Source organism: Strongylocentrotus purpuratus, unplaced genomic scaffold, assembly GCF_000002235.5.
Source record: "Strongylocentrotus purpuratus isolate Spur 01 unplaced genomic scaffold, Spur_5.0 spur5_scaffold_17, whole genome shotgun sequence".
Lineage (NCBI taxonomy): Eukaryota > Metazoa > Echinodermata > Echinoidea > Camarodonta > Strongylocentrotidae > Strongylocentrotus > Strongylocentrotus purpuratus.
The window spans coordinates 19,673,946-19,685,486 of record NW_022145602.1 but is presented as its reverse complement, the minus strand read 5'-3'; the positions used below and the strand labels follow the sequence as shown (position 1 = coordinate 19,685,486).

At 42.4% G+C, this 11,541-nt stretch overlaps 1 protein-coding gene across 1 annotated transcript; it reads left to right on the top strand.

Moving 5' to 3' along the window:
- The first annotated feature begins 2,499 nt into the window (after positions 1–2,499).
- LOC115925100 lies at positions 2,500–10,316 on the top strand. The gene is made up of 4 exons (XM_030988291.1): positions 2,500–6,528; positions 7,110–7,115; positions 9,778–10,143; positions 10,272–10,316. Exons 1-4 carry the CDS (start codon positions 2,500–2,502, stop codon positions 10,314–10,316), a joined length of 4,446 nt encoding a protein of 1,481 aa, XP_030844151.1.
- Positions 10,317–11,541: the final 1,225 nt, after the last annotated feature.

The following is an 11,541-nucleotide window of genomic DNA, read 5'->3' as shown; positions in this document are numbered from 1 at the left end:
GCGATTGGCGGAAGGATACATGAATAAAGCACTTTCAAGATGGCCACTTATACATGAACCTTGTCTACAGTGATCTCTTATTTATCCGTTCATCTGATCTTTCAACATGGTGGCAGCGGTCAAAAGAATTGCCATATCTATTACTATCGAACTGCAGATCACATAGGGCAAGCAATAATCTTGAATGACTTATGAAAGATTGATAAGGGACGGTTTTTGAACTGCCGACAATCACACTGCACAGCCAGCAGAGTAAACTCACAGCCGCGTCTCCAATATGACTTTGTGTCGGCGTAAGGTTGCGCACTATATTACGCGGGAAACACTACGAGTAGACTAGTGTATTGACTGTCAGACTAAAGCCCTATACATTCAGGACCAGAACTGATGCGGAGGCAGAACCAGAGCCTAGAGGCTCGCCAGGAGCAGAGCCTAGAGGCTCGTCAGGAGAAGAGCCTAGAGGCTCGACAAGACCAGAGCCTAGAGGCTCGACCGGGACCGGGAACAGTACAGCTCTAACTAAGGCCGCTACCTCGGACTTCCAGCCCTGCACTGCATTATGGTTTTGGAACTAGCCGCCACTCGGACCCAGAGCGTCGTGTTGCGGACCGTGCAAGTAGATCCAGGACTGATTGCTGGACTTCGCCGGATCTGATTGTGGAATGAAAACTAGATTACTGATTAGACTCTCAATCAAATGGACTATAATCTAAGCAGACATATAATGTTTGGACTCGGTTTGAAACAATTAAACCATAATTAATGTGCTTTGTTTGTCGTATAAAACTGGACTAGAGTCTAGTCTAGTCTAGGGGTCTAGATCAAGACCTAGCCTAGATAGATAGTCTAGACACTTTTTTCTAGTCTAGACTCCACTTATGGATCTAGACTAGACCGAGTATGAGAATGAGTATTAGGGTGTCTGATCGCGCACCCGATGTTGTGTGCTAAAATTCTTCCCATAGAGATTACACGCATCCCTATGCAGCCTACGTGCATTGCGCGACCATGCAAAAAAAGTCAATTTTTTTTTTTCAAATCGAGATTCAAACCTTTATCAGTTGTGATCCTGAAGGTGATAATCAATGAATGAGGTGTCATATGAAAGAGCAGGTGAATTCCAATATTTCCAAAGGGGCGTAGCCCCCGAAATTCTAAAAATATCTTGGTCAAAACAGCAATTTAAACATTGTGTCCTGGCTAACTCTGAGGTTTGTCACTTTTGAGATATGACGCCCCGATCGATAAGTAGTCCCAGTCCTAAGGAACAATTCTATGTGATTATATTTTCGCTAGCCCCCAGGGATCACAACTGATAACAGTTTAAAAATACCCTTCTCGCTATTTGGTGGATCAGCTAATTAGGAGGCGTGCGCTCCGCTCAGTCCAAACCATGGTTACATCGCGTAACATCTCCGCGCACGAACGAAACCCCAAATTATAGTGACTGAAATTATGGTTGGCAATTCCCTCGATAAACCCGGAAGTGAATACACGTTATAGTCAATGGCAATATCGCGGAGACACGTGCGTTGTCTCCGCGATATTGCCATTGACTATAACGTGCATTCACTTCCGGGTTTATTGTGCGACGAACGCCAACCATACTAGTCAATCGCACATGTCTCGGAGACAGCGTAGCTCAAGCTGCAAGTCGCGGATTGGCTTAGCAGCATGCGTACGATATGCATACGCTTGCATATCGCGCGATACAGCTGTTTGGCTAAATTTAGCAAAACAACATCACTCTGCGTGGACGTCTTTTTCGTCGATTTTGACCAAAATGATATGAATATACCAGCGTGTTGGAGGGGCTGTAACTTTTGATAGAAACATCGGTGAGACTTGAAATTTGAAATGTATTATTCTGATAACATTTTTTATTCAAATATCAAACAAAAATGGTGAAAAACGATCCCAAATTGAAAATTGAAAAATCGTTCAGACACCCTATGAGTATGACTAGGTGTAATTTGATCAAAATCTACTTTCACCTTGTTCTATATTACTGGACCTGGTCTAGATCTGGACTAGGCCTAGTCTAGATTTCTAGATGTGTTTACTTTAGACCTTAACAAGTCCAATTTCTACATGTGGACCTGTCCTAATTAAGTGAATGATACACACATATCTCTTACATGTATGTAGAAGTGCTGATGTACTATTACTAACTTAAATCTAGATCTAGTGGTGGTAGACTCTACTGCCACTGGTACTATACTCTATAGACCAAACAGTGGTCCGTGGTATCCCCTTAAAGCGGGTCCAGGACCAGTTGTCTTTGCTAGACCAATTACACAAGGGGGTCTAATTGTCTATGGATCTAGACTTGATATATTTTGATACATTTGAACCTACATTTTGAAGTTGTACATATAGATCTAGTCTATAGTGTAAATGCTAATTGCTATGTAGGCCTACATGTCGATTTAAGTCACAATTCATGTATTACATGTAATTACCTGTGTAGTCCAAGACCCCATTGTAGAAACCAGGACCATGGCTCGCTATCCAGAGATGAAGTGGGACCCTCAGTGTGGTCTCGCTGAAGAATTCACGTTATTTCAACAGCGAATGGAACTTTGCCTTCTCGATAATGAGATAACTGATACTACAAAACAGGCAACAAAAATAAAGATAGCTCTTGGGAACGAAGGGTTACGCAGGATAAACGCCTCTAGCCTCAGTGTAGAGGATCAGAAGGACCCAGGCAAGCTATGGGCCCTAATCGAAGGCCAACTGAATGTCAAAGTGAACTTCAGGATTCATCGGCTCGAATTAATGCGATACAAGCAGATGTCTGGAGAAACGATCGACGAGTTCGTCAATAGATGTCGGAGTAAGGCAAAGGAATGCAAATTCACCGAGGGGGAATTGAGTGAAAGACTCATAGAGCTGGTGATTTCGTCTACACAACTCGAGTCATTTCAGAAAGACCTACTCGACAAAGAAAAGGGGTTCTCAATTGATAAGCTTCTTGAAGAAGGCCGCAAATATGAGGCCATTCAAGTCGGTAAACAGTGCCTGCAGACGCTCCACACCATTGGAAGTGGGAACATTGATGCTGTTAGTCACGACAGTAGGCAGAAATGCAGGAACTGTGGTCTTTCACACCTTCCAAAGAGGTGTCCAGCCTTCGCGGACCTGTGCAATTCGTGTGGCGTCAAAGGACACTGGGCGAAGATGTGTCGAAAGACGAAAGAACAGGTCAAACCGAAGATCCCTCCTAGACGTCCACCATCACAAGACAGGTGGAGCTCACAGCAGAGACAGCCCAGAAACAGGCAGTATAGGCCTACATCCTTTCATAGCAGGAACCAGCGTAAGGTTGACGAAATTGGACCGGACGACACAAACCAACCGGACAGTGGGGAACGTGAATTCCACATGATACATATATCGCTAAACTCTATTGACTCGGAGGAGACCGAAGCATATGCGAGTATCAACATCATATGTCCAGACCTGAGGGGTCATCATCGCCTCAATGCAAAGGTTGACACAGGAGCCAGCGGTAATGTTCTGCCACTGCGGACGCTGAAGGACATGTACAGGGCTCGATGGAAAGATGTTATCCGTCCCACTACTACGCGACTATCTGCCTACGGAGAAACGCCTTTACGCTGCTTAGGCACCTTGATGATGTCGATGATGTATGAAGGGTCGCCTTGGGTCGTAGACCAAACATGGTATGTTGCGGACGTAAAGGGACCAGTCATTGTCGGACTTCCTACTTCCAGAAAGCTAGGGATTGTTACGATTCACACAGTTGAACAACAGATGGGCCTGGACAGTCCAAATGATCTTCCTCCCATCAGGTCAGCTAAAGACCTACAGGCGGCTTACCCAGACCAGTTTGACCAGATTGGGAACTTCAGTGGCAAGGCAACGTTGCACTTGAAGAAGGATGCAACTCCATCAATTGATGCGCCTCGAAAATGCAGCATCCACCTGAGGGACAAGCTCAAGAAAGAGCTGGATCAGATGGAAAGTAACGGCATCATTAGGAAAGTTACTCATCACACAGATTGGTGCAGTTCCCTCACCACAGCCCTGAAGAAGGATGGGTCATTGCGAGTCTGCCTTGACCCCAAAAGGCTCAATCAAAACCTGAAAAGATGCCCTCACAAGATTCCAACTCTAGAGGAGCTCAATCCTGCATTCTCACAGGCCAAGTACTTCTCGAAATTGGACGCAAAGGCAGGATATTGGTCAGTCCACCTGGACGAAGAATCGCAGGAGCTTACTACATTCAGATCACCATTTGGAAGGTATTGCTTTCGCAGACTTCCATTTGGACTTTCGGTGAGTCAAGACATCTTTCAACAAAGGATGGACACAATCCTTGCACAGGCGCCAGGCTGTGAAGGTATAGCTGACGACATAGCTGTATTTGGCAAGACTGAACAGGAGCATGATGATAATCTCTGGAGACTGATGGGAGTTGCACAAAAAGAAGGTCTGGTGTTCAACAGTACAAAGTGTGTGATCAAGGCGAGAAGCATCAATTTCTTTGGTTCACTGTACACAGACAAAGGCATACAACCAGATCCTAGCAAGTTGGAGGATGTCAGAGAAATGCCTACACCACAGAACAAGGACGATCTCCAGCGAGTGTTAGGGATGATGACCTATTTATCACCATACATCTCAAACTATGCTGAAAAGTCAGCAATACTGCGTGATCTTCTGAGGAAAGATGTTCCCTTTACCTGGCAGGAGGACCATGAGGAATGCTTTCAACGATTGAAATCAGACATTTCAGAAGGAAAGTGTCTACGGTACTATAACCCCAGTGTCCCAACAGTACTAGAGGTAGATGCATCGCTCAAAGGACTTGGAGCCTGCCTCCTTCAGAATGAAAGACCAGTCGCATTCGCCTCAAAGAGTTTGTCAGATGCACAATCAAACTACTCAAACATCGAGCGAGAGACATTGGCACTTGTTTTTGGGATCACACGTTTCCATTCATATCTGTTTGGTAACCAGTTCACAGTCTACACTGACCACAAACCACTCGAAACGATCTGTAGAAAGCCCCTGGGGAGTGCGCCTCCAAGATTACAGAGGCTTCTCGTCAAAATACAGGGCTATGATTGTGATATCCTATACAAGCCCGGAAGTCAGATGACATTACCAGACACACTCAGTAGGTTGCCAAACCCCAGAAAGAGAGGAGACGTCATCGTTGAGCTCCATGTAGATGAAGTCATGGAATTAGAAGAGAATCATGACAATGATCTGGCAAGCTTCACACCTATGAAGCAGACACAGCTGCAGAGAGAGACAGCAAGCGATCCGAACTTGAAGCAGCTGAGTAGAATTATTCACGATGGATGGCCAGACGTGATTAAGCAGGTTCCAAGCAGCTCAAGGATTCACTGGTCATACCGAGAGGAACTGGGTGTCGCCAACGGCATTATCTTCAAAGGAAGACAGGTGTTGATACCTTCAACACTGCAATCAGACATCCTGGAGCAGCTACACACGAGTCATATGGGTATAGAGAGAACTCGTAGACTAGCAAGGGACACGGTATACTGGCCAGGCATCAATAAGGATATTGAAAACCTTGTCAAGACTTGCCCTGCTTGCCAGGAGAACCAAGATCGGCAACAAAGGGAACCACTACAACCGCACGAAGTTCCAATGACGCCATGGACAAAGGTAGCCACAGACCTGTTTTTTCTTGATGGAACTGAATACTTACTCATTACTGACTATCATTCCAAGTTCCCTGTGATCAGGAAAATGCACAGCACCACAAGTGCTTCAGTTGCTACCGTAATGAAAGAAACCTTCAGCCTCCTGGGAGTGCCCTCCGAAGTTATATCTGATAACGGACCCCAGTTCATTGGAAAAGCTTTCAAAGACATGTGTGAGTCATGGAACATCAAGCACACCACCTCATCGCCGAGATATCCGCGCTCCAATGGCCTAGCTGAGCGGATGGTACGCACCATAAAGTCGATGATTAAGAAGTGCAAACAGACAGGACAAGATGTCCAAAAGGCACTTCTCCACCTTCGAGCAACGCCTCAATCAGACCTGCCATCTCCTGCCGAAATGATGTTTGGGAGGCAAATGAAGACAACCCTTCCAGGTCGCCATGATCATGACAGACAGATGAGCGATGTCCACGACCAGCTCCAGCGAAGGCGGGATGTGATGAAGACCGACCATGACAGACATGCCGGTCGGGTACTGTCCCTCCTGAAGGTCGGCCAGAAAGTCAGAACTTTGCATCCAGACGACAATACATGGCTGCCGGCTGAGGTTTCAAGAGTTTGCCCAGAACCAAGATCATATGAAGTGACAACACCAAATGGCAGGGTGTTAAGGAGAAACAGGTCCCATCTGCGAGAGATGCCGATACAAATAGAGACGGCAACAGCACCCACACCAGGGACAGAGCATCTTCCAAGAGAGGATGGTGACAACTGCACAACACCCGCAGGAACACAGGATTTCGATGGTTCAATCCCTCGTTCTGATTCTTTTGCCTATGTCACAAGATATGGTCGCAAGGTTAATCCCCCATCTCGTTATCAAGAATAAAAACTTCATCGATTAATAGATTGATAAACAACAACTATACTTTATTTGTTTAATGATTTAGCATACCCGGTAGAATTACATTGATGATAGTAAAACCTCATATTTGACATCAGGTGATTCAATTTCTTAATCAGTATACATGTATATAACCAAAATGTTTTATATAACTGCCACGCTTAATATTGGCTATCTTTCAACAGAAAATCTCTTCTGTATACAGAACCGAATTTAACAATTGTATGTCGTGCTCGTGCATGATATTTCTTCTCTCCACACAAATGACCAGGTATTATAGTTTTGTTACGCTGATTTGTCGTATTGCTAAGTCCTAATTGAAATGGGATGAAAAACGTTTTTTCACAGGAAAATGTTGTTTATAACTGTTTGCCAGAAAGCAATATGGAATCACTTTAGTTTATTCCAGCAAAAGTTATGTAAATTATAAAAAGTTGAATTACATTATACAAGTATGTCGATTCAGCGACAAAAATATGCCTGTTATAGTGGAGGACACTATTTTACCATTCTAAAATTTGTTTTCTTGTTGAAAGGTACTTGTAAGTTTTAGTTGAACAGTTTTTAGTACTGTGCTTCTCAAAAAAAAGAAAAAAAGAATATGTTTGGAATGTTTCCTCTTGTTGAAATTTCTAAATTGTGTTACTGTTTTAGTGGATAATTTCCGTCATGTACAGTGCCTATTGAGCAGGGAAGATATAACTGGTTAATGAGAGCACTATCAACTTGTCATTGAAAGAAGGGGGATGTTGTGGTACTATATGAACAACATCAATGTGCGTAATGAGGCCGCGATTGGCGGAAGGATACATGAATAAAGCACTTTCAAGATGGCCACTTATACATGAACCTTGTCTACAGTGATCTCTTATTTATCCGTTCATCTGATCTTTCAACAGAGTGGTGGTGATGAAAGGTGAGCCCCTGGAATCCCCCCCTTCCCCCCCCCCCCCCCACAAAAAAAAAAAAAAAAAAAATCCCAAACTGCTTCCGGCGCGCCTGGTCACATATTTTATAAATCTTTAATTAGAAACTACCAAAGTAGGTTGCGCTTTTTATACGCACTGTATACTCTGACTACGGTCATCATTTTCATGCGCGTTGTGGCCACGGACGTCGCTAAAGGAGGGGTGGTATATTAAAATTGGGTTGCTGTCGGGAAAAATGAGCAAAGCGGGAAAGAAAAATGAGAGGGAAAGGGAAAGAAAAGAAGAATAAAAGAAAAGGAAAAGAAAGGAAAGAAAGGAAAGAAAGGAAAGAGAAGAGAAGAAAGAAAGAAAAAAGAAAAAGAGAAAGGAGAAGAAAGAAAAGAAAGAAATAAAGGAAAACAAAAAGAAAAGAGAAGAAGACAAAAGAAAAAAGGGGGATGAAAGAGAGGAGAGAGAGAGAGGGGGGTAAGATCCTGAGATAAAGATGAAGGATGGGACTAAGAGAGAGAGAGAGGGGATGTTGGGTGGAGTCGCCACGTCGAGGGAGCAAGAAAGATACGCATAGATAATGTTGCTGTGTCGGTATTCTTGCTCGATCCTCGTGTACTATATCAATGCAGAAGTTTGAAGTCGGTGAGATGTATTATGTCGGTCGGCCGGCAAATTTTTTTCCCCTACAAACTGTGACTTTTTATCGGACAATGAAACATTATTGAAAATTCAGACAATGATTAAGAGTTGATACAATGAATCGTCTCTTTCTCTAATAATTTAACGAAACGTCAAAGCTTTCTCGCTTCGCACGGGAGGGGAGGAAACTGAATTCAAACTAGAATTAAGAGTCGAGAACGGTACAACGAATCGTCTTATTTCTCTAATAATTTAATGAAATATCAAAACTTCCGCGCTTTGCGCGGAAAGGGGGAATCGGAAAAATAATTTAGTTCCTGGCCCTGAGTTTATAGGGTTAATTTTATAGACATTGACACATTGGCATTAATATATTTGTCGGTTATTGGTGGCTATTTTTTTTCTCGGTAATCTATGGTCTCTAGTACCCCCCCCCCCCCCCCTTCTGAAAAAGGTCTAGCGACGACCCCGGTTGTGGGTGATGATAATTGTCATTTTCTCACACCAAGATAGTCGATTCATTTTTCAGCTCCTGGATTGAAGCTTTACCATTCGGCGGCAGTTATGTTGCCCATTTCAGCCGTTTCCCCTCGCAGTAATGTAATTGTTGCGCAATTGTCGGTATCAAATCTCATCTTGATGTTCTCGGTGGGTTGTTTTACAACTCTTATTAATGTATGAATCTTGTCGTCATTATGTGCATAGAGTTTGATATCATTCGTATATACCGAATGGTTAACTGTTGCTGAAACATCATTTCGTACAGACCAATTACGTGTACCTTGAATGATGGAGCATACCGGATTGTGAGCCGTGCAGCTGACGGAAGAGCTGAGGAGACAACGAATCTCCTTGAAATAGCGCATCTCTTGAATCTTACTTCTGGTATCGAACATGAACCTAGCTGCCGTTATGGTCGGAATGGTCTTTCATATTATTGTTATCATTATTAGTATTACCATTATCATTATTAACTTTATTATATAGAGATATCGACTGCTACGAGAGGACTGGCTGTTTTTATACGCTCAAGGGAAATTTACCTCCGCTGCTATACCACCCCGAGGCGCGCCTGGGTTCCCGAGAGCCAGTATAGGAAGAGCCATATATGCAGTCCTAGAGTATTAAAGCAGTCGATATCCCTTTTATATGCCGAATTCAATCAAAAATCAACCAAGAATTCTTACCTTATCTTTTTATCGAGTAAAGATTGGTTAAAACATCACGGAAAATCTGATAAACTGTCTGTTCATCACCGCCCGAAAAATTACTGAAATTTTCGATCAGTAGGGAATCGCAGACAAAAAACACTCTGTATGATTTCCGCGCTCGCTCAAAGAACATTTTAACACGTAAACGGCCAACGGGTATCGCAGCAAGATTTTATTATTTTCCCGGTAACTGGAAATTTGCCGGGATTTTACTCTTGGACTATTAAATGGTTTTGGCATTTTTCGTTTCTTTACGGGAATGGCTAAAATCACGACTGCAATTTCGACCAATCAGATGGCTTGATTTCTTAAGTGAGGTATATAATCATTATATTATCAACTATTATCATCATTACCATTATTATTATTATAACTATCCTCATTTATATTATCATTATTCTTTGATTAAACTCACTTCTCCCATCCATTCGCAGACTGGGTCCGCAAGCTATTTCTCCACACTTTTTATATATTCAGCCGACTTCGTCTCTGTGATCAACATCCTTCTCGCCGCCGTACATCAATTCATTACCATCCGGGTGGACCCGTTTGGTGCCCATGGCATCATTACCACACCCCGTATCATCGCTGCCTGCGTCACCACATGGCTGCTTTGCATACCAATAGCATACCCCATCTGGATCATGAAAGACCTATTCGCTTTCTACATCTCCGCAGTCTCCACCGACGTCGTGCTCCTACTCATCACTGGCCTCTTCTATCTCTTTGTCTATACTACCGTCTCCAAAGGCCCACCTGGTGTCAAGTTTTCAGAACAGAGGAAACTCGAAAACAGAAAAGTATTCGCCACAATAGCATTTGTATACGTCACGACATTATTTTTCCGATCGATTTATAGGGTGGAATATGTCATTGCGTTGTTGAATACCTCGATATTACACCTTTTTATTGGTAATATCTTCTTCAGCATAGGAACTATGTCAAACTCGCTGGTATATTGGTGGCGACTTAAAGAATTTAGATCTATGTTAACGAAGTGCAGAAATAACAGAACTGATGTAATGATTGACGGTTTAAATGTTTGAAGAAAAAAAATTATGAATCCATACATTTGCAGGTCATTTCTCTTGAAATAGAAATAGTTTTATAATAGTGGTTTGGATAATCATTATAATAGTTGATACAATTAAATAGTAGATACTTCGCGGGTTCGACCAATATTGATCAGAGGTTAGAGGATAATGTGAAAATGGTTCAATAATTGAATATGTTAGATAAAATAATTGTTTACTAATGCCAGGTTAATAATATCCAAAGTCATTTGGAAGCGCATAGCGAATTTAAAGGGAGTGTGTCATGAGGAGTCTATGTGTCTTTCCCGTGTCCCTACGTGGGCCGCGTTATTTTTTCGGCGGCACAGATTGGGGTTATAGGTGCGTGTTGAGCCTATAGGAAAGTTAAGGGTTAGGGTTAGGGTTAAATCAAGACCCCCTTTTTTTAAATTTTTATAAAAAAGCCCCAATCTGTGCCGCGTCCGGGCCCAAGCGGGTATACGGACGACGCGACCGCAGCTTTCACGTGCTGGCAAAATACGCGAAACCGAAGCGTGAGGAGCACTTTGGTCTGTTTCGCGAACGCTAGCGCGCTCTGACCCAGTTAATCAAGACCATTCGGTTATGTGCAGTTGTCCAAAAGAAGACGTAAATGGCGTTAACCAGTATTTCCCATGATACACTCCCTTTAATACAATAATTAAGGACTGATTATTATATTACTACTAGGCTAGTATGATTTGTGTCGTATATTACAATTATCAATATTATTATTATCATTATCAGCATCAAGTATTGTTATCATTTTCATTAGTAGTAGTTCCAAGGGCGGTTATATTATTATGCAGAATATAGTACATAATGAATATGAATACGAATATAGAATATTGTGGTACATCTATCATCATGCATGATAATTTTTATACCAACCAATAAACGAATAATGTGTTGCGCAAAAAGGCCTTCAACCGTGAATTAATGTATTCTTTATTATTTCAATAATTGACCACATTAAAAGGAAGATGGCCCAAGTTCATCATGAAAATCTAAAACTCATGAGGAAAAAGAACTTTTACATTGCACATGTGTGTATTATACCGTGTGAGTCAAAAAAAAGTTTACACCTAGAAAATTGCTCATTATTTTAAAAATCGTCTATGAACAGTAAATTATTATACATGTTGT

Excerpts from the sequence above, each read along its gene's own strand:
- LOC115925100 (XM_030988291.1), top strand. The coding sequence starts at position 2,500 with ATGGCTCGCTATCCAGAGATGAAGTGGGACCCTCAGTGTGGTCTCGCT. Across the intron at positions 10,144-10,271 it reads GGAAACTCGAAAACAGAAAA|CATAGGAACTATGTCAAACT; the intron begins GTATTCGCCACA and ends TATCTTCTTCAG.